Source organism: Dama dama, chromosome 22 (assembly GCF_033118175.1).
Source record: "Dama dama isolate Ldn47 chromosome 22, ASM3311817v1, whole genome shotgun sequence".
Lineage (NCBI taxonomy): Eukaryota > Metazoa > Chordata > Mammalia > Artiodactyla > Cervidae > Dama > Dama dama.
Window position 1 is genome coordinate 43,313,541 of NC_083702.1, and position 23,433 is coordinate 43,336,973.

The 23,433-nt window shown below is 48.8% G+C and overlaps 1 protein-coding gene across 1 annotated transcript in view; it reads left to right on the plus strand.

Moving 5' to 3' along the window:
- Positions 1-668: 668 nt before the first annotated feature.
- TMPRSS6 (transmembrane serine protease 6) overlaps positions 669-23,433 on the plus strand; it is a 53,981-nt gene continuing 31,216 nt past the window's right edge. The window contains exons 1-2 of the mRNA XM_061124150.1: positions 669-710; positions 22,055-22,251. Of these exons, the coding sequence (XP_060980133.1) occupies positions 676-710; positions 22,055-22,251 (232 nt within the window). The 5' untranslated portion in view covers positions 669-675. The remainder of the gene's footprint in view (positions 711-22,054; positions 22,252-23,433) is intronic.

The following is a 23,433-nucleotide window of genomic DNA, read 5'->3' on the forward strand; positions in this document are numbered from 1 at the left end:
TTAACGGCAGAAGATGCTGGATAAAGGAGTAATTCATGGCCCGGATGAGGTAGAAAATGATTTGAAACTTAGGAGTTGTTGATTTCTGGAATTTCCCATTTCATATTTTTGAACTGAGGTTGACCGCGGGCAACTGAAACTGCAGATACGGGTTGGGGGGGGGTGGTTACTGTAGTTGACCGAAGTTGGCTCCTGGAGGAAGTGTTCATTTATTCACTCAATGTGCATTTCCTGAGGGCTTATTATGTGCAGGGTGTGTGCTAGTAGTGTTGGGAATGCAGCAGTGGAAAAAAAAACAGTCCAGCCTGCCTTGAGGCTCCTACAGCCCCTTTGGGACAATGGGTGTGGTGGTTAAAGTCCTAACTCTAGACCTAGGTGACATGGATTAAATCCTGGTTCTGCCACTTACCAGCTGTGACCTTGGGCAAGTGCCTAAACTGTGTGCCTCTGTGTTCTCATCTGTAAAAAGCAGAGGGAAGGACCAGGACTGTTGTCAGGATTTAAGAAGTGAGTGTATACAAAGTAGTTAAAAGAGATGAGCTGGCTTTGGGGAGATAGGACAGACAGATACAGGGCTGTGACCAGGGAAAACCCAAGGGCTGCAAGTGTGGAGGCAGCTGATTTGCTGGGCAGCCTCTCAGATGCTCTCTGCTGTTTGGGGCAGGGCTGACCTGGATGCCACTGCAGTGTCTATCTACCCCAAGCACCTGGTAAGTCTCAGGGGGATAATGGCTTAAGGTGTGACCCTCCCTAGGGGGACACAAATGCCCCAAGGGATCAATCTCTAACAGGGGGGATTCCAGAGGTATAAGAAAGGCAGAAGGAAATATACTACATCTTCCGCCTGCCTCTCAAATCCATCCACATGAGCTGCTGCCAGCCTAGTCCAGGGTCAAGGGCATTCAGTCTGTCTCATTTGTCCCAGCTCTGAGCCCCTCATCCCCTTTGAGGCTCAGTCTCTTCAACTGTAAACTGGGGTGAAAGGTGCAGGGGGAGGGGAGATTGTCTAACCTGAAAGCTCTTTTCTGACTCAACCAGTCTGTTCTGGATGGAGTCCCCACTCACTCAGCTAAAAATGACCCAGAAAATTTGTCTTGGCAATTTTCCTCCCCAACCCCCCTCTCAATGCTAAGTACCCAGGGGAGATACTAATTAGATGAACCTCGTGTGACATGATTGGTAGCCCACCCTGCTGCAGGCAACCCATTCCCCATTCATTCCTATGCATTTGTTGAGCTCCTACTGTGTGCACGGCACTGTTCAAAGTAGACATTGGATTGCAGGGAATTGGGATCTCTTGGGTCAGGGCTTGGTATTGGTCAACTCCAGTGTTTGAGAGGGTGTCCCTGGCCAAGGGTCCAGTGACTCTAGTAAAAACAGGTTCAGGAGAGCTCCAGCTGCAGTGGTCAAAGCAACCATCCGGGAGCTGAGTAAGTCAGCGAAGTCTGTTGCTTGTGATTTATGCAAATAGGAGACTAACAACGAAACCTTTACTGCTGGGATCCCAACCCAGATGCAGATACTGCTGGGGGAAGCTGTGGGGGGCAGATCACAGCAACAGTGCTGAAAATGATGACAGCAACATGCAGTGAGTACTTAGTAGGTGCAGGCACTGTTCTGAGTTCCACTCATCAGTTCTTTCTTTCAGTTTTCACACCACTTATAGTTATTGTCTCATTTTCTATATGAGAGAGCGAAGGCATAACAAGATCAAATAACTTGTAACTCAGGTCTTATGCTAATAAGAGTCAGAGTCAGGACTTGAACCCAGGCTTCTGGCTTCAGTACTTGTGTTTTTAACCCAGATAGTGGAAGACAATTAGGAGTGGTGGGGGTCTGTGTCATATTGAAATTGCTCAGGGGAGCCACCACTGACAGTTGCTGTGTTGGGAGGCAGACCCAGATCTTTGAAACATTTAAGGGAAACTGGAGAGTATAGTATCCTGAGTTTTAAATATTGGCAACTAACTTAAAAAAAAAAAAAAATTAAAACACAAACAGGCCAAGCAAAATGTGTCTTCTTGGGAGGAATAAAGGAAAGTCATCTGGGATTTACTGTAAAATGTCGCTTCCTCCAGACCTCGGCTGGGCTGGGCGTTCCATCCTCCCCGCCCCGTGCTCTGAGTTCCACTGTGAGCCTTTGCGGGCCATGATGCCGAATGCCCCGTTCATCACTGGATTCCAGCACCTGCCACAGGATGTTCATTGAGTGAATGTGTAGACTGTGAAGGGGTGAGGGCAGGGAGAGAGGAAGACACAAAGGGAGGGAGAGGCAGTTACACAGAGGTTCCAAGAACATGGACTTGCATAGAAATCAGAAACCAACGAGGATGGCCGAAGGGACAGAGCCCACAGGCATTAGGACCTCATGCAGCCCCACCAGCATGAGCAGCTGCCCTGATGACATGGAGCCTCAAGGAGAAGAGAGGCACCCTTCAAGGCCAGAGCCAGTGCTGGGGCTGCCTCTAAGGGCAGCAGGAAAGAGGCTCCTTGGAGAGCTTTCTGTTCCTTCGACCTTGAACAGGGCTCCCCTGGAGGAGCAAGAGTCAGACTCTCAAACTCAACCACCTATAACAAGGAGCTCTGGCTGCAACAATATTTGAGGTTATACACACACGTGTGTGTACATGCCTTGGAAATTTTTTTTAACTTTCTACCTAAGAACTTGCATGCTCGGTAATGATATTGCCCTTTGATTTTATTTTTAAACATTTAATTTGGGTCAGAGTACTGGCAAGAGCACAGGCCTGGGAACCTGGGTAATTTGCATTTCAGCCCCAACCCTGTTTCAGCCGTGCCGCGTGACTTTGGGTAGTTGTCTATTCACCCCAACCCCTGCCTGGATCCCCTCCTGCTGGGACCCCATGGTGGGGAAGGCCAGGTTGAATGACGCATCAAGAGTTTCCATTCTGTGTCCCCAGCGGCCTGGCCTGAGGCAGCGCCTCTCAAACCTCAAACCCCTGATCAGAAGCCACTGCCGCCCTGACCGCCCGGCTGGGAAAGGGCAGGCTGGAGACCTGTGAACCTGTGAGTTCTCACCTGGCAGACAGAGGCCAAAGGCCAGGGTCCAAGAGGGCTGAGGGAGCCAGAGAAGGGGTGGCAAGGGGGGTAGGGACACACACCCAGAGGGGATGAAGTCAGAAGGCTCTGAAGTCAGGGGCTCCTGGGTCTGAACCCCAGCACTTCCTGCCGTGTGGCCAAGAGCGAATGACACCTGCTTTCTCAGCTCCACTTTCTCACCTGCAAAATGGGGTCAAGTGGCCATTTTTTAATTAGGGGATGAGGCCCGCCTTGTGTCTGGTTAGTAGTAGCGTAAAGTCACAGAGTCTCAGGGCCTCTATGGGGATCCTGGAGGAACTTAGGACCTTGAACCCCTCTGCACGTGAGGGAACTCAGGGACCAAGATGAAGACTCCTGAGAAGGCTCCTGTTTGGCTCCACGGCAGCCCCTTCCTATGGATTCCCCTTCCTGGAAGCACTAAGGAGCATCTCTAAGTCTACCAAGGGCCCTGTCCTCCATCTGCCGTTGTGAAGACAGAGGTCTTCGTCTGTCCCGCTGTCTCCTGGGGTGGGCTGCATCCCTCAGGGGCAGACACTGAGCTTTGCTTGTTTCCGTGGCCTGGGGGTCAGGCAAAGGCCAGCACCATGTAGGTGCTTGACACCTGTTTAAAGAAGAAGTGAGCTAGTGGGTGTACGTGTGCGGTGCATTGGACAGAGGTATCAGAGGGACCCCTGCCTGGGCAGCCTCTGAAGGTTTGGTTGAGGCAACGGGAAAGATGGGTGCAGCTCAGGGAGTTTCCTCCCCACTGCCCACCTCCACGGAGCTCCAGAGCCTGTAGGAGGGAGAAGGGAGCAGGTTGGACCTGTGTCCGTGTGGGAGGAGGGTGAGGAGGGTAGGAGTTCAGAGAAAAAACAGGCTTTGGAAGTGACATGAGGACCCAGGGTGACATGGATCTTTAGAACAGCAGTCCAGAGTGTTGTCAGTAACCAGCCCGTTCCCAACCTCTCACCTTGTCTGTAACAGGCCGAACTGTGTCCCCAGAAGATATGTGGAAATCCCAAATCCTAGTAGCTCTGCATGTGACCTTATCCGGATCTAGGAAATTTTGCAACTGTGAATAGATGAGGTCACTACATGAGCCCGGATCCAACATGACGGGTGTCCTTAAAGGAAGAGACACTGAGAAAGACACACAGGGAGAAGGCCATGCTGCAAGGGAGGCAAAGGTTGAAGTCACGCTGCCGCGACCCAAGCAAGGGTACCAGCAGCCACCAAAGCTGGGAGAGGCAGGAAGGAGCCTCCCTTAGAGCTTCCGAGAGAGTGTGCACCTGTGGGTACCTTGATCCTGGACTTGAGGCCTCCAGATCTATGAGAGAAAGAGTTTCTATTGTTTTAAGCCACCCCGCCAGTGGTTCCGTGTTAGGACAGTCCCGGGAAACAATTACACACCACCTTGGCTAGAAGAGCCTCCTCTTTCCAGACACTGTCTAGACAGTGTCTGTCGGGGGCACCTGGAGCCCGCCCCTCACCCCTCACCGCAGCCCGGGGGCTGTGAACCCTGTGCTCACTCAGAGGGTGTCAGAGCCGGCTCAGCCGGTCGAGAACCTTCCCCAGGGATATCCCAGCTCTACCCTCACTGGCCTTTTTGAGCTCTGAGACTTGCTGACCCGCAGGACAGGCTGACCAGGAGGGTTAGCGCTCTCATGTCTCCCAGCCTCATCCTCCTGAGACAGTCATTCCCTGTGCTGGACTGAACAGCATCCACAGAACCCATCTCCACCAGGAACCTGGGACACACGGTCTTTGCAGATGTAAGCCAGCAACCATGAGGTCATCCTGGGTTAGAGGGGCCCTAGATCCTCTCTAACTGGTGTCCTTACACCAAGAGGGAATTTGGACCCATAGACACAGACATCAAGGAAGAGAACACGTGACCATAAAGGTAGAGATCAGAGTGATGCTTCTCCAAGGCGAGAAATGACAAGGAATGCTGGTGACAATCAGAAGCTAGGAAGAAGCAAGGGAGGGTTCTTTCTCCCTTCAGAGAGAGAATGAACTGACGTGGGATTGTGGACTCCCCTCCAGAATTATGAGACAATATATCCTGTCATTTTAAGTTACCTAGTTTAAGCCAATTTGTTATGGCTGCCTAGGAAACTGATATACCTCCCATCAAAGAGATCTGTTCCACCTGCTCCAGGCTGTGCATCCTGGGACGGGCCAACCTCTTCTCTCAGAACCTCGGTCTCTTCTTCTGCTGAGTGGAGACATGCAGTCCCACTCCCAAGCTTGGACCTGAGGCATCACCGGGGCTCCAGCTGGGGACCCGAAACTCAAAAGACAAGGTTACCATCCATGGAGTAGACTGGAACTGTTACTTGTTCACTCAACAAATGTTGGCTTGTCCTGTTTGCCAGGCACTGTTCTAGGCTGGGATCCTAGATGGGACAAGACAGACAAACCCTTTGTCTTCATGAGACTCACAGTCTAGGGGTGGGGAGAGTAGGGTGGGGATGATTTCAGAGGCGTGTTGTGACATGATTTGCCTCTGGGCTGTTGGAGTTCTCGCTGTGGGGCTTTCCTGAGTTCAGACAAGGTCAGCTTCCCCAGCTTCCTCCAATGTGTCTGAGCTCAAGACATCGTTAAAAATGCAGATATTTGGCTCTTCAGCCTCTCTGGTGGCCAGTTGTGAGCACCGGCTGTATTCACACAGCACAGACATGGTTGCCGTGGCATTTGCCCTGCGCCTTCTGTTAGTTTGCTTGGGCTGTGTAATAAAGTACCCCAAACTGAGCAGCAATTTTTTGGCCCTGCCCCATGGCATGTGGGATCTTAATTCCCCATCCTGGAATTGAATTCGTGCCCCTGCAGTGGAAGGTCAGTGGAACCACTGGACCACCAGGGAAGTCCTAAAACTGAGCAACTTAAACAATGGCAATGTAATGTCTCACAGTTCTAGAGGTGAGAGGTCCAAGATCAGGGCTGTTAGCAGGCTTGGTTCTTTCTGCAACTGTGAGGGAGAATCCATTCCATGCCTCTTCCCTGCTCTCTGATAGTTTGCTAGTGATCTTTTGGCTTACCTCGGCCAGTAGAAACATCACCCCGGTCTCCGACTTCATGTTCACATGGAATTCTCCCTGTGTATCTGTATTCAAATTTCCCCTTTTCTTTTCTTTTTTATCAAATTTCCCCTTTTCATAAAGCCATTAATCATATTTGATTAGGGACCCGCCCTTCTCCAGTGCGATTGTCATCTTAACTAATTACATTTGTGACAACTCTATTTGTAAATAAGGTCACGTCTAGAGCTACTGGGGGTCCCATATATGAATTGGGGGTTCACAGTTCAACACATCTCTGCTTCCAGAACGTCAGGCAGCACCTGTCCTGCTGGCCAGGGCTGAGGTCAGGATTGTGACTCGCTGCCCCCGGCCTCCACCTCAGAGCATCAGCTCATCTGCAGAATGTCTTGTGAGGGGGAGTGCTAACGTCCACCTGTTTTCCCTTCCACCCGAGGACTTTTGCATAATATTCTGCTCTATTGAACAGACATCAGAGGTGTCTCCTTCACATCCCTTTCCCAGCACCCAGGACAGCCTGACCCTTCGTAGGCACTTAATGTATGTCTGTATGATTAAATAAACTAGAAGTTGTGAGTTCAGATTTCACCAGGGCCTCAGTTTCTGCAAATTGGGGCTAAAAATGATGTCGACAAAAGGGTGGTTGTGAGAAGTAAATTAAATAATCTGAGAAGTGCTTGGGGCAGGGTCTGGCCCACAGTGAGCATTCCCCATAGCACTAACCAGGGCCTGGAGCGCCCTTATCACAACCCTGGGATGCAGAGTGAGGGAGCACGCGGCTGCCCGACCCTGCCCCTGACTCCTCCCTAACCTTGGATTAAAAGAAAGGCAGCCAGGGATATCCCTGGTGGTCCAGTGGTTAAGACTCTGTGCCCCCAATGCAGGGACCACAGATTCGATCCCTGACTGGGGAACTAAGATTCCGCATGCTACATGGCACGGCCCAAAGAATAATAATAATAAAACAAAAGGCAGCTGATGTTTTTTAAAAGCCTCCCGTTGACCAGGCACAGAATCTGCCATTCACATCCAGTTTCTTCTTTCTGCCTTCAACAACCCAGCTTTACTGTCCCCATCCCACAGGTGACAAGATGGCAGCACGGGGAGGTGGTGTATCTTGCCAGGTCACAGCAGGTGGGGGCTCTGAGATTCGGGCCAGCTCCTCTGTTCTCCAGCTGGATCTTTGCCGCCTGAGCGCAGTGCACGTGCTGAAGACTGTCTCTCCTTGTCCTGCTGGGTCCAGCCTGCTGTGCCCTGTGGCCTCCAAGCCTCACTGGCCAGGCCTCTGGGTAGCTTCTCTGTCCCTGGAGACCAAGGGTTTAATGGACCGGAACCTGGTGGTCCAGAGTCAACTATAAGAAAGTGAAAGAAGGAAAGAGGCTAATATTCCCTGGGTTACACAGCCAGCCTTCGAGCTCCAGGGAATCAGCCAGAAACAGAGAGAGAGAGAGAGAAAGAAGGACACGGGAACCCAAGTCTCTGGTGGAGTGAGGGTGCTGTATGGAATTCTGTAGGAGTATATATACAGTATTACAAGGTAGCTTCTTCAGATAACGATCAAGAGACCAGACTTTACAAGTTACCAAGGAAGCAAGGAGCAATAGAGGCCATAAGGCCAAAAGGCGATCCATATCAAAAGAGGGTCATAAATAATTCCTATCACCAGATGGAAAAGCTAAGGAAGGAAACCCTATGCAAGCATCCCATCTCTTTGATCTCTGTCCTGGGAGCGGCTTGCCAGCCCCTCTTGCCCCGACAGGGACTGATAAGGAACAGAGGGCTCAAGAGAGATAGGAAACAGCACACAGGAATCCTCCTGTTCAACATTCCCTGACAGTTCCCCCTATTTTATTATATTTGTAAAAAAGGTCCTGACCATTTGAGTTTGCTTAGTTTTAACAATTTTTGCAGAAAGGCAATGGTAAACAACAAATATAATTGCCAAGACAATCGCCAGAGTTACAGTTCCAGACCCAATGCTGTGGATGATGCTTTGAAACCATCCTCGTGGGTCTAGCCCAGATAATTGATCAGCTTGTTTTTTTTTTTTTTTTTCAGCTTGTTGTTCAGCTAAAATTTCCAGATTGGTGGATGAGGGCAGACTTTTAAAGAAGGTTTCAAAGATTTCTTTTTGCAATAATTGTACATTCAGAGAGGTATTATCATGTATATTTTGTAACTGAAATTTGATTTGCTCCCAGTTATAGGCACTATGATTGAATTGAACAGGAGTAACACAAAATTGAGTAGAATTCCAATCACATTTTAGTATCACTTGTTTTTGTACATCTATTAATTGATCTCCAATCCATTTGATGGCTGTTTTTGGTTCCTGTATGTCATCTTGAATATCCTCATCTATCCGAGCCTGAGTGGCCCACATAGTATGAGCATCTTTAGTCCAATTTTGGATAAAATTATGTGTTTGAATTGAGGTTTGTAAAGCAACACCAGTGACAGCAGCAGTGGTGCAAATAGCTATTAATCCCAAAATGCCAAGAATCATCCATCCAGTGAATCATTTAGATTGTCAGAGTAATTTAGTAAGTAACCGGGAAGCAAGCCTGGCCATGGGACCTTTTTCCTAGGGCCATTGGAGATTTACTGGTAACCACAAATTACGTCGAGATTGAAGAATCAAAAGGGATTCATTTCTTAAGGAACTAGAAGAGTTAAGACAGATATACAGTTTGCAATTTATACAAATTGCAGAATGTAAAGTCTTATTGAATTATAAGTTTCCTATGGCTAAAACAAAAGGAAGGGGAATACAAGCTTGCATGAAATATGATTGATTATAATGAAAGAAATAATTATGACTACGACTGGTTCCTGTGAAATGTCTGGTCCAAGTTCCAAGTTCTTCAGTGCTCGCAGCAAGTTTCCATATGTCCCGTAGTTCAGGCCCAATTTGTTTATCGAGGACAATCCAAGGACGAGGAGATGCCATTCCACCGTCAAGCCAGCCAAGAAGTCCTTTTGTCAAGGTATTGTTCCATCGTAGTGTTAGTAACTTTCCAAGCCACTTGAGTAGCATAATCACACACAGTGTTATTAATGTCATCTGAGCAGTTAGACAACCACATACCACGGGGTCCCCAATCAACAATGGTGTGGCTAGCCACAATTATTAGTTTTCTTGATTTGGCTTGACATTTGCCCCAACAAACAGAGTATATTTAAAGTTCTTATAAGTAAACCCTTTACATAATGTTCTTTGTTCTTTCCCTAACTCTTTCCCTAAAGTTTTAGTAGTGTAAACATGGTTCACAGACAAAGAAAGGGCAGTAAATAATCCAAGCAATATCAAGAAAACTAGCTACACCATTGTGTGTGATGTGAATAAGAGCATATAGTTCATTTTGCTGAGCAGAATAGAATTTAGAATTTAGTGTAAAAAATTTTATATTCTCTGAGAGACCTGAATGAGACTTTAGTGTTCTTAGTCCCATCTACATAGAAAACTTCAGCTTGAGGTATTGGCTGTGAGCTGACGATGCGGGAAATAATAAATTCAGTATTTTTGAAGAAATTCCATAGCTTGTTAGAAGGATAATGAAATGAAATTTCTCCAAAATATTCCAGAAAAGCTATTTGGAAATCAGTAGACGTTTGTAAGGCATTCTCAAATTGAGATTTATTGACAGGTATCACAATTTTATGGGGATCGGAGCCAAGTAGAGTTTTAGTCCTATTTCTTCCATTGATAATGATTAGAGCAATTAAATCAAGGTACCCTGTAAGTGACTTTATTCCTCTAAAATGGGTATAGATCCATTCTATTGGGTGTTCTTTTTGGGCAAAAAGTCCCATGGGAGAATGAAGAGAGGGGAGTAAAAATAGTTCTAAAGGTAAATCTAGTCTAATGTGAGTAAGAAATTGCTTTTGTAATTTATTTTGTGCCAAATAGAGCTCCTCTCATGCCTCTTGAGAAAGTGCTTGGGGGCTATTTAAATCAGGATCTCCTTTCAAAGTATTAAATAGATTAGTCAGTTGATAATTATGGCAACCCACTCCAGTACTCTTGCCTGAAAAATCCCATGGATGGAGAAGCCTGGTAGGCTACAGTCCATGGGGCCCCAAAGAGTCAGACACTACTGAGCGACTTCACTTTCACTTTCACTTTCAAAGAGGGTCTAATTCAATTTATATCACCTAAAGAGTTTCTGAAAATCATTTAAGGTTGATAATTTATCAGAACGAATCTGGGTTAGTTGGGGAGTAATACGTTGTCTTTTAACAACAAATCCTAAGTAATGATAAGGAGTAGAGGTTTGATTTTTTTTCAGGGGCAATAATTAATCCAGAGTTTTTTAAGCATTGTTGAGCTATATCAAACATTTGTTGAGTATCTAAAATGGATGGAGCTGAAAACAATATATCATCCATATAATGGATAACAAGAAAGTCAGGAAATTGTTTTCTCACAGGCTCAAGGGCTTTAGCTACGTAGTACTGACACATGGTGGGAGAATTCATCATTTCTGGAGGCAATACAGTCCATTGGTATCGTTTATGAGGCCCAATATGATAGGATAAGGGAGAGAGAAAGTGAATCTCTCTCGGTCTAAAAGGCGTAGAGGTATATTAAAAAAGCAGTCTTGCAAATCAATAATAATAATGTGCCAATTTTGAGGAATAGTGGTAGATGATGGGATTCCTGGTTGTAATGCACCCATAGGTTTCATAGATGCATTAACTTTTCTAAGGTCTGTTAAGAGATGCCATTTGTTAGATTTCTTTTTTATAACAAAAATAGGCGAGTTCCAAGGAGAGCAAGATTCCTCAATATGTTTCAATTCTAATTGTGTATCTACAAGTTCTGGAGCAGCCTGTAGTTTCTCTTTCATAAGGGGCCACTACTCTGTCCAAATGGTCTCATCATAATTCCAAGTTATTTTAATAATTGTATTATTTGTTAAATGAGCAGTGGCCCCTAGGAAAAATGTGGAATGTAAATCTGAGTTTGCCATTGCATAAGTAAATCCCTTCCTATTAAGGGGTGCATCTATCACATAAGGTTTTAATGTTGCAGGTTGGCCTTCTGGTCCCTCGCATGGGTAGATTTGAACACTTTGATAAACTTCTTGTACTTTGGTTTGAGAAATTCCTGCAATTTGGAAAGAGATTTTTTGTATAGGCCAGGATTTGGGCCATAAATGTTTGGATATAATAGTAATATCAGATCCAGTATCGAGGAGACCAGAAAATCTTTTACCATTAATTTTGATATTTATATTCGGACGGGCAAATTCAGACACCAGTGATGTCCATAAGGACTGTTTTTGGTCCGTACTGCCAAATCTGTCTGTCCGTACATCATTAGAGGAGTTAATAGAAATGTAAGGTAAAAGGAGTAATTGAGCAATTTTGTCCCCCTTTTTGAACTGCCATAAAATCTGAGATGACATCATAATTTGAATTTCTCTTTTATAACCTGAATCAATTACTCCAGGGTGAACAGTAATCCTTTAGAAGTCAAACTAGGTCGGCCAAGTACAAGACCGAAGGTTTGTGGGGGCAGGGGCCCAAAAAGGCCGGTAGGTATTCTAGAGGGGACTGCTTGAAGGTAAAGGAGAAAATCATTTAGGGCTGGTATATCGATGGCAGCACTGCCGTATGTAGAGGGTTTGAGGGAAAAGATGGATTTTGTCCCTGGTTTTTGTTGAAGGGGCCTGGTGGGGGTGTCCCCTGCTTGGAGTTTCCCGAAATAGGTTTTCCTTCAATATCAAATTTAGATTTACACTCTTTGGCCCGATGCATTCCCCTACGGCAGCGGGGGCAGACTTTTGGAGATTTTTTTATTAGCTTTCTTAGGGCAATCCTTTTTAAATGGTTCTTATCCCTGCATATAAAACATCCCTCATTTCCCCTAATTTTCAAGCAGCCATTGTTTCAGCTAGCATTTGCATTTTTTGAGTTTCTGATCCTAGATTGCCACAAGCCTTCAAATAATCAATAATAGTCCCTGTCTCACGAATTGGGGCTATAGCCTTTTGACATTCCTGATTTGCATTTTCATAAGCAAGTAATTTCTCTAGTTGCCTTTTAGCTTCTTCTCCGATTACAGTATGGGAAATAGCAGTTCCCAATCTAGCTGAAAAATCAGCATAAGTTTCATTAGGTCCTTGTAATATTTTAGTGTAGCTACCTGTAGGTTCCCCTTGAGGAGTAATCGATCCCAGGCTTCAAAGGCCACTGTTTTTAATTGTTCATGCAAAAAAGGAGGGCATTGTATTTGAGCTTCTATAGCATCAAATTGTCCGGTGCCAGCTAACATTTCAAAAGTAATTTGGTTTTGGGGAGCACCAGCTCGAGCATTTTTGTTAGCATGATCTCTGGCTATATCTTGAAACCACATTGTCCATTGAAGATATTCTCCTGATTTAAGGAGAGCTTTTATTAAAATTCGCCAATCACAGGGAATAAAGTTTCCAATAGAAGACACCATAGCATTTAGAATTTCTCTAGTAAAAGGCGAATGTAGGCCATACATAGTTACAGTCTTTTTCATTTGTTGCATGTGAAAAAGGTTAATACCTTCATATTGAGGAATTATTTGCCCTTGAGCGTTAGCATTTCTAAAAACTGGGAATGCAAAAAATCATCAGCTTCAGAGAATTGTGATTGCAAAGCCAGCAATTCAGAGAGCCTCTGTCACGAAGGAGAGTGAGTAGGTAGCAATTTTTGTGCTAAGGACTTATCATTATTATCCAGAAAAGCATTCCCAGTTTTGGTGTCACAAAGTATCTCAGGAGAGTCGTCAGAATCACTAGGTTCTAGAAAAAGAGAGACTTTTGGACTCGCACCTGATGGCAGAGGAGGAGCATTTGGAGCAGCCGGGGCAGGGCTTGTAGGAAAATTCTGAAATATTTTGTGTTGTTCTAACTGGGCCTTTTGTAAAGTTTCATCATCTAATTCATATTCACGTAATAAGCATTCTGTCTGTTGTCGAATATCGGGAGGGCTAGAATTGCCTTGAAATAGCAGAATTACAGCTTTAATGAGAGCCCACAGGTGCCAGAAATCAACTGGAATATTTTTTCCCTTTCTGGCATCTCATTCAACATTTTCTTTGACCCGATGTTAAATTTCTAAATCAAAACTGCCTTCATCAGGGAACCAGGGATTATGTTCAACTATTATTTGAAGGCAAGCCTCTACTCATTGGCGTGAAACCGAGAGTCCCTGAACTTTAAATAGATGATGAAGTAAAGTAGAAAAGTGAGGGGACTTTCCAGCCATTTGACCCATGTCCTTGTACTTACCGACCCCAATAGGTCCTGACCTCAATGGGTCCTGTGTCACTCCGTCCGAAGTGCCGCGTATACCAGGTCCCTGGTATATTCTGGGTGCCACTTGTTTTGATCCTTTAATGGACCGGAACTTGGTGGTCCAGAGTCGACAATAAGAAAGTGAAAGAAGGAAAGAGGCTAATATTCCCTGGGTTACACAGCCGGCCTTCGTGCTCCAGGGAATCAGCCTGAAAGAGAGAGAGAGAGAGAGAGAGAGAGAGAGAGAGGACACAGGGACCCAAGTCTCTGGTGGAGTAGTGAGGGTGCTTTACGGAATTCAGTAAGAGTGTATATACCGTATTACAAGGTAGCTTCTTCAGATAAAGATCAAAAGACCTGACTTTACAAGTTACCAAGGAAGCAAGGAGCAATAGAGGCCATAAGGCCAAAAGGCGATCCATATCAAAAGAGGGTCATAAATAATCCCTATCACCAGATGGAAAAGCTAAGGAAGGAGATCCTATGCAAGCATCCCATCTCTATGACCCCAGTCCTGGGAGCGGCTTGCCAGCTCCTCTCACCTCGACAGGGACTGATAAGGAACAGAGGGCTCAAGAGAGATAGGAAACAGCACAGAGGAATCCTCCTGTTCAACATTCCCTGACACAGGGGACCCAGTGTTAAGTGTGAAATGCAGGTTCCCAGGGAACAGCAAGACCTCTGTCCCTTGTTGGTGACTGTGTCTCGCTTCCTCAGGGACGAGGTACATACTGTTGCTCCGTTGACAAAGGTTTAATCAACGTTTCTTTCTTTCTTTGGACTGTACCATGAGGCGTGAGGGATCTTCCCTGATCAGGGATTGAACCTGCTCCTCCTATACTGAGAGTGTGGAATCTTAACCACTGGACCACCAGGGAAGTCTGCCAGTTGACAGAGGGAAGCCTGTCTCAGTGGTGGGCAGCCCCGGCCCACAGCTCTCTGAGCTCTTGGGGAGTTGGCACGCGGCCCCTGCTTTCAAACACCTCCCTTGGCACTTTGCTGCCCCCCCAAGTCAGCCCCTCCCCCCAGGCTGTGACCAATCGATGGCTGGGTGCCGACAAGTACAGAGGACTGATTGCACAAGATCTGCTTTTCAAAGACCGTCCAGCTCCCAGGGGGAAGGGGTGGTGGCGGGATGCACCGAGAGATTGGGATTGACATATATACACTGTTCATACTATGTATAGAAGAGATAGGGATACCCTGGTGCTTCAGCTGGTGAAGAATCTGCCGGCAATGCAGGAGACCCCAGTTCAATTCCTGAGTGGGGAAGATCTGCTGGAGAAGGGATAGGCTACCCACTCCAGTATTCTTGGGTTTCCCTTGTGGCTCAGCTGGTAAATAATCTGCCTGCAATGTGGGAAACCTGGGTTCGAACCCTGGACTGGGAAGATGCCCTGAAGAAGGGAACAGCTACCCATTCCAGTATTCTGGCCTGGAGAATTCCATGGACTATATAGTCAGTGGGGTCACAAAGAGTTGGACATGACTGAGTCACTTTCACTCTCACTTTTCATAGAAGAGATAATAATGAGAACCAACTGTATAGCACAGGGAACTCTACTCAGAGCTCTGCGGTGACTTAAATGGGAAGGAAATCCAAAAAAGAGAATATATATGTATATGTATAGCTGATTCACTTTGCTGAAGAGTGGAAACTGACACAACATTGTAAAGGAACTATACTCCAATTAAAAAAAAAAAGACTCCCGTTACCAGCCTGCCTGGTCCAGAGCCCCGGGCTACTTTGGAGAAGGACAGAGGCAGGGCTTGGGTTATCTCTGTCTTTACACCCCAATTCTCCTTGCTCCCATCCTAAGCGCCTCTCCCTTGGAACATTTTCCGGGAGTGAGGTACCAGGGCCTAGCAGGAAGGCAGACTGGAAGGAGGAAGGAAAATTGCCCTGGGGCTGGGGCCGATGGAGGGGAATCAAGGCTGAGGTCCTTGTCTGAACTCAGGGTTAGGACTCGTGGGCAGGGTCAAAGAATAGGAGAAGTAAGGGAAGGTATTCCGGACCCAGAATTCCTAACCAGCCCCTCCATGTGTCCTCTGCTGGAGCCTGAGCCAGTCCTTCTCCTGCCTGGAGGTAGCCAGCAGCCTGTACACAACCAGAAAACCCTGGTTCCCAACAAGTGCTTTGGAGCATGGTCATATCCAATCCACCATCTCTGCTGCATTCCATTCACTACCACACTTGTGGTTCTTATATAAAAAATGTAAAATTAAGCAGGTGAGATGAATTTTAACAATATATTTTATTAACCCCATATTGCTAAGTTATCATTTTAACATGTGATGAACCTAAAAAATTCTTCTTCAGCTATTTTAATTTCTTCGCACTCAGTCTTCAGTACCTGGTGTGTTTCTTACCCATGCGGCACATCTCAGTTCAGACTGTCCACGTCCTGGTGGGGTCAAGAGCCACATGTGCCCAGAAGCCACCAAAGTGGACAGCACAGCTCTCCAGAAACAGGCTGCAATTCAAATAATTTCCAGCTAAACAGAAAATAGCATCCAACCCCACCCCCACTCCACCTTCTCCCCTCCTGTCCCCAGAGCACATGGGCCCTGGCTCCTTTGCTCTCTTGGGGCCACTGACTCCTCTGTCCAGGTAAGGAGACCCACATGAGCCCCTGCCTGTGCTGCCTGGGCCCCTGCCCAGACCCCAGTCCTTGGCCAGCCCCACCCCATGCTCCAGGGGACCAGGGGCTGTAGCCAGGCAGGAACATCACCAGGCAACGGGCCTCGAGGGAGAGCTCGGATCTCCTGCACCTGCCTGCCAGCTTCCCCGGGTGCTCACGGGAGGGTTGAGGCGGGGCGGGGCGCTGCCTGCCTCCTGCCTCCTGGGTTGCCTCTGGCCTGTTTACCTGGGCTCAGTCACAGTGCTGTCCCCCACCCAGCAGGAAGCCCATGGAGCCTGGGGCCACAGGCCACAGGGGACAAGGGCCAGACACCCCGGCCATGGCTGTGGGTCATTGATCCCAGGCTGGCTGGGTGGGGGCGGGGAGACTTTGGCCTGGACAAACAGAGGCTCTGAGGCCTGTGTGCAGGCCTGGCACCCACCCGCCACTCCCAAAGGTAAGCGGGGACCTCCAAGACAGGAGATCAGGACCTAGGAATGAGCCGGTGACAGCGTCCACCTGGAGAGTCGGGCCTGGTTCCCTGGGGCAGCAGCCAACTGCTCTGCTCTGAGACCTGGTCTGCTGGGCCCCATGGGCCAGAGAGTGACCGGGTGAGCCAAAGGTGAGGAGACTGTAGAGCTGGGGAGAGGCACAGGGCAGTGGAGGGGCTACAGGTTCTGGGGTCTGGGGGGCCCAGGGCTCAGCTGTGGCTGGTTGCCTCTGGGGCAGGCACAGGGCAGGGGAGAGGCCTGGTTAGCCAGGCTGAAGACCCCACCCTCATTCTGGGCTGGACAAGCTGCCCCCTCCATACTCAGGTACCCCACCTGCGGTTTCTGGTACGGGAGACAGGCCCAGAGCTCCCCACTGCACTAAACAGGTGATGCGCTCAGAGCTGAATGTAGCTCTGTGTGTGCGTGTGTGTGTGTGTGTACACAAGCATGTACCTAGCCATTTGTATATCACAGATCGCTATGCATGGACTTCAGCCTGCTTCCATTGGTTTACATCTGTGTGTGAGTTTAGGAGTGTGTGGAAGGGACTTTCACCCCTTCCCCTACACTTGGGGACTCAGTCAGAGCAGCTCGTGGTGGGGGTGAACTCTAGGCCTGAATGGCCTCCCCAGTAGGTCCTAGATCAGAATCCCTGCCCCGCTCTGCTCTGTCTATCCTGGGGGAGTGACCCGAGTAAGTCCTTTTCTCTATATATATACTTTGGTTTTCCCAACCATTAAGTAGAGAAAACAAGTTTGCTGGAGGAGAAATAGAATTTGATGATGTCGGTGTCCAGCATGGGCTGGCACACAGGAGGAACAACCGTCCGGCCCTAGAGAGCTCAGCCTCCCGTGGGCAGACCGAGGACCTGCAATGACCAGAAGGGACGGAGGGAGTGAGGAGCAGGTTCCGGGCTAGTGTCTAGGTTCTTGGATCAAGGGAGAAGCCTCAGATCCTGTGGCAGTTGGGGTATACCCAGTCCCTCCCCCCAGGGGCTCTCCGACAAGGGGGACACAGAGAATGCCCCAAGATGAACTGTGCATTGATGGGAGAAGCCCAGGACGCTTCAGAGGAGCAGCCACCCCCCCAGGGCACTCTGGGAGAGCTGCCAGGAGTGGGTAAGAGCTGAGCAGAGGTGTGAAGGGGCCAGGTCAGGAGGTCCAGCCCAGAGAGGAGGAAGAAAGTCAGGTGGTGAGCAAGAACTTTCAGGGTTCAAAAGACAATCCTGTGAAGCTCTTCACCCAAAGCTGGCTAAGAACCCTAGATCTGGAAAAGCTTTTTACCATCTTCATTTTAAGAATCAGTCACGGGGAAGCCCAATATCATTAGGATGCAACAAGGGTAAAGTGGAAGAGGGGCCGAAGGAGGCAGAAAAGAGTTGGCCACACATGCACCCAGCACCCTGGCTGCATGGGAAGGAACCATGTTCTGCTATCTGAGCAGGGTATGCAGGGCAAATAGAATAAAGCCCCTGCTCCAGTACAGCCGGGGAGGAGACTGACCAGGAACACAGAAGCGTATCAGGCAATTTCAGTCCTGAAAAGAGCCATAAAGAACGATGCAGCAAAGAGAGGGGAGCAGAAAGGGAAGGTCTCAGTGAAGAGGTAACATTTGAGTAAAGACTTGAAGGAGTTAAAGGAGCAGGTCATGAGGCAAGACAGAAGGAAAATCATTTCCTGCAGAGGGAACAGCAAGTGCAAAGGCCCTGAGGTAGCCTGTACTCCTTGTGGTGAAGGTCTGGCCAGGAGCTGGGTATAGCTGCAGCCGAGGGACAGAGAGGACAGAAAGGTACACAAGGGCCATGTCATGGAGGCCCTGGTGGGCTGTGACAAGGGCTTTGGGCTCTGTTCTAGGCGGGGCTTGTGAGCAGGATGCATGGTGAAGACCACTCTGGTGGTTGTGTGGGAACTGGCTGGTGAGGGTGGCCAGATGACTGGCTGGTATAGGAGTCAAGGTGATAGATGATATTGACCTGGATGGCGGTGGGAGCCACAGAGGTGCCAAGAAGGGGTTGGGTTCTGAGAGCAGTTGGAAGATAGAGCCACAGACTTTTATGGTGACTGGATCTAAAAGCAACGGAAGAGTCATCATATAATAATAGTAAAAGACAGGAGGCTGGGGTCATCTTCACAACTGTCAATTGTCACGATTGTCCACCTCCTGCTGGACTGTCAGCCCCAAGAGGCTGGGAATGAGGTCTCTTATATTCACCAGTGTGACCCCCGGTGCCTAGCACAGAGCCTGACACCAAGCAGGTGCTCAGCAGACACAGAGGGGCCTGATAGCTGAACCCTGGACCCCAGAAACCGGCACCACCTCTGTGACCCAGCTCCAAGCCTCACACGTCCTGCTTCCCAGAGGCAGCAAGATGTGAAAGAGAGCACTGCACTGGGAGTATAGATAACTGGGGCTCTACTCATCTAGTCTTTTTTTTTAAGTTTTATTTTTGAAAAATTTAATTCAGTTTTTGCTCACCCATTCTTTTATGAACTATTCATTCAAGTGGCAGGCCCTGTGCTGGGTTCTATGAGGATCCAGAAGTGAATAAGACACAGACTTGCCTTTCTTGTAGAGAAGAGGAAACGAAGCCAAAAGCCAGGCAGATTGCTGATCTTGACCAAGGGCTGCCTAGGGGAGGAAGTGGCTTACTCTCCAAGGCCCTGGGCCCCATCACTGGGCTGTTGACCTTGGAGCTGGCATTGAGGGGTCCCATCGTCCTTCAGGCAGAGGGTGTGGCTGTACAAAGGCACACCTTGTAAACTTGCAGGGTGATGTGTGTGATGAAAGTAGGGCTATGGGGGCGAAGGCAGCAGCCTGTCCATGGAGGGTCTTGGGTGCCTCAGCTAGGGGTCTGGAGGTGGCTGGGGGCCTTGAGAGGACTCTGAGCATGTGAATGGTTGGAGTTGGGCAGGGAGAGCTCTCTGCTGACAACATGGAAGAGGTGCTGGAGGCAGAGATGGGAGGCAGAGAGGGCATTAGGAGACTGCCCTGGGAGTCCAGGTGGGAGGTGATGGGGAGCCCAGGTGTGTTCCTCACCTGCCCCACCAATTTGGGCTGTGTCAGATCTTGGGTCTCACACAGGGGATTTTCTGTGATACTCAGAGTTCCCCCAGATGAATGTGAGTGTCATTAATGAGGGAGGCAAAAGCCAGGGAGTAAAGGCAGTGCTTGGGGTATGGGGGGAAGTAGGGGGCACCTACTGAGCATCCTACCTGGGACTACTCCCCTCTGGGCCTCCTGTATCAGATCTATGACCTTCTCTGAGCCTCAGTTTCCCCTTGTACCCTGATGATGTGTGAGGCAGTAAAGCATGGTGGTGAGGGCATTATCCTGGAGACAAATAGCATGGGTTTGCAGCCTGACTCTGCTGTTGACCAACTGCAGGATCTCAGTCAAGTTCCTCAATCTCTCTGTGCCTCAACTTTCTCATCTGTAAAATGGGGATGGATAATAACAGACCCTATCCCCCAAGAGTCCGCAGAAGGCTTACACGAGACAGTGCTTATAAAACACTGGAAAGTGAAAGTGCTAGTCACTCAGTCATGTCTGACTCTTTGCAACCCCATGGACTGTAGCCCACTAGGTTCCTCTATTGATGGAATTTTCCAGGCAAGAAGTGGGATGCCATTTCCTTCTCCAGGGCATCTTCCCAATCCAGGGATCAAACCTGCCTCTCCTGCACCAGCAGATGGATTCTTTATCTTTTGAGCCACCAGGAAAATCACTAAAACACTGGAAAAAACAATTCAAATAAACATCAGTCGTGGTCACCTCTGTGCTCTCCGAGTCCCCAGTAGGTCCTTGGTGATCCAGACTCAGTAAAATAGGGATGTGGCTCTCTGGCAGAGGGAGTGGACTTAGGGCCTAGAGAGGGAAGGAACTGGCCCATCACAGAGTTTTCCTGGCTCTAGTCACTCCACTCAGCTCCTGGGGGCAGCCACTTTCACCTGGGGTGCCTTGGACACTCTGAGCAGTGGGCAGGGCTGTCCATTCATTGCGGGATCTTTACTATCCATGGTCATGGCCCCATGAAAGCCAGCAGGGCCTGGCCTGTGTGTAAGAAGTCCTCTAGTGGAGGGGAGTCCTACACCCAGTTGAGAATGGCCAACAGTCGCCTCCTTTCCTTGCATCCATGGAGGCCAGTTAAGAGATCCATGTGCCTGGAGCCAGACATCCTTGACTGAGAACCTTCAAGCATCACAAATGAGCCCTGTTTTCAGAAACCCTTTGTGTGAAAACCCAAGACACAACCCAAAGAACTCCTCTGCCGCACACACACACACACACACACACACACCTGGGGATGTATTTTAAAGGTGCAATGGCCTTTGGGTTGTGGGAAGAAGAGGCTAATTTCTCAGAGGTGTGGGATCCTTGCTCTGCTGGTGGGCGGGCGAGTGAAGCGCCCTCTCTGGACTGTGGAAAACCTGCCCAAGAAGCCAAATAGCTCTCAGCAGTTTCCTGGAGGGTTTAGAAGGAGAGACAGCTGCAGGCCTGGGGCACAGAGAGGTGACATTCAGGTATTATTTCATCATGATTTGTTATTTAACATCTCATTTCCAGGAAGTGGCCCAGAGTAACGGAAAGATCAGGGAGTCAGACACCAGGGCTTGACCCCCACTTATCTGCTACGTAACCTTTGGTGAATGGCTTAGCCACCCTGGGCTTCAGTTTTTCCATCTGAAAAATGGGGCTGGTTGCCAACATCAGACATTCATATTGCATTGATAAAAATGAGGCTAGGAAATCCCTGGACTGAGTTGTTGCTAAAACATTCTGGGTCTCAGTCTCCTCCTCTGTTCAATGAGTGCAGAACCTTGAAAGGCATTTGGAGGTTAAGCAAGAAAATACAAGTAGAGTGTCCACAGAGAGAAGACCTGAGGAAGAGGAATGCATGGGGAAGATGGTCCTCACATCCCAGAGACCAGAGGATTAAAGGGAGTGATATCTATGAACTGTCTTGTGCAGACACTACATGAATATTAGTTTTCTTTTTGAATATTAGTTTTTATCTCCTTCCTCCGCCCATAAGATAATTTGGACAGTGGGGGCACAAGAAGGGTGTTGCTCCTTTGAGGGCAGTCCCTGGCTCGACACAGAGCTGACTCAGGACTTCTAGGCAGGAAGGGCCAAGTAAATGAATTGCATAGATGTTGTGGAAGCTTTGCTGTTGAGAACCAAGAGCAAGGAAAAAGCATCCCTTTAATGGAAGAGAAGCCAAGGCTAGGAAATCCCAAGAGCAGGAGGAATTGCTTTATAGAAACATTTATGCCATGTATGCACCCCAGTTCCATCTGAGGGTACAGCCGTGGGGGTGGGGTTTAGGTAGTGAAATGTCTTTCTCTCCCCTGATGCCAGATGCAAAGGTAGGGGTTCCAGCTGGCCACCTGGGGTGAGGCGCTCCGAGGCGTGCTTCCCTCCTTTGGGAGCTGGCTCAGGGCCCACTTTCAATTACTGGTACCTGGCATTATGACCTTGCTCCTCCAAAAGGCAGAAGTGCTGTCTTACTTCTCTGCAAGGCTAGCATTCAGCAAAGGCTCCCTTGCAAATGCCAGGCTGTGTCCAACCCTGGTCTGTTTCCTTGCCAGGATGCCCACGGCCAAGGCCCCCGAAGCAGCTGGCGGGCAGGGCGATGGAGGTGATGGTGAAGAGGCAGAGCCGGAAGGGATGTTCAAGGACCCCAAGGACACGAAGAGAAAAGTCCGAGGCTACCTCCGCCTGGCTCCCCTGTGGCTGGCTCTGGTCGCGTTGGCTTCAGTGGGGGTCCTGCTCTGGTATTTCCTAGGTAACCACATGGGCCCCTGGGAGAGGCACCTGGGGAGAACTTAGGGTGGTCGAAGGGGCACAACAGGACAGACCAGGATTCCAGGCTCAGCAACACCTGGAAACTCACTCTGTGCCCTTGGACATGCACTTCTCTTGGAGTCTCCCTTCCTGTATTGTAAGATGGTGGTGCAAGATCCTTTCTGGTGCCAAGCTGCCCCTAACTCCCAGCAGCTGAGGAAGAAGCGCTCTTCCAGTTCTTGTAAACTGATAAGCTATAGGAGTGTAAGCATTGCCTCCCCTTACCTGCAGCCCTCCTGGGTTGCCCCTGGGCTTGGAGCCAGTTGGCTCAGTTGGAGGAGGCCCAGTGGTGCTAGTGGTGCCTGACCAATTAGTGTTTCTGCTCACTTGAGTCCAATCTGGCAGCTCTTCTGGGCGGGGGGACCTTGGCTCTATCATCTCTGAGTCTCCAGGACCCGGCAGGAGTTGGGATTAAGGGGAGGGGCACCCAGGACTCAGGTGTCCAGGGCAGTGTCCATGCATGCCGATGGCTTTCTACCCCAGCCTGAGCACACCTGGAATTCAACCCAGAGGGAAATGGGGGCAACAATGTCCACAGCAGGTGCATCTCCCCATGTCCTGAATTTAGGCCCTCTGTCTCTGGTATCACAGCTCTCAATCAGTTTGTTGGGGCCCCAGGAGCAACTAGCCTCTATTCTGGGTCCATTCGTCCATCCTTCATTCATTCAGTACTGACCACCTCCTAGATACATCAGCTCTGTGCAGGTTCTGGAGACAGTCCCTGCCCTCAGCATAAAGTCTGCCATGTGTTAGGACAGAGCAAGCTGAGGGGACCCAACAGAACCCTAGCACGGACAGCCCACCTTGCCCAAGAGATCAGAGACCTCCCATTATGCACTCTGCAAAAGTTAGACCATTTTCTTACTGACTGCATCTCCTGGTGGAATTTCAGGTCCATTGAAAGGAATGGGGACTCACTTTGGAGCAGCCATTGGGGAGAGCAGCCTACGCCCGACTCCAAAGGGAGTTGAGGTAGGGGGTGTTCTAGAACCAGCCCCTGGGCCAAAGCTGTTAGGAAGCCTGGGTCTGGCACTCACCCACTTGCCGTGATGCTGGGTGGATTGTGATTCTGCTTAGAACCGAGCAACGCGGGCTACGAGTGGAAGCTGTGTGCATTTCACCA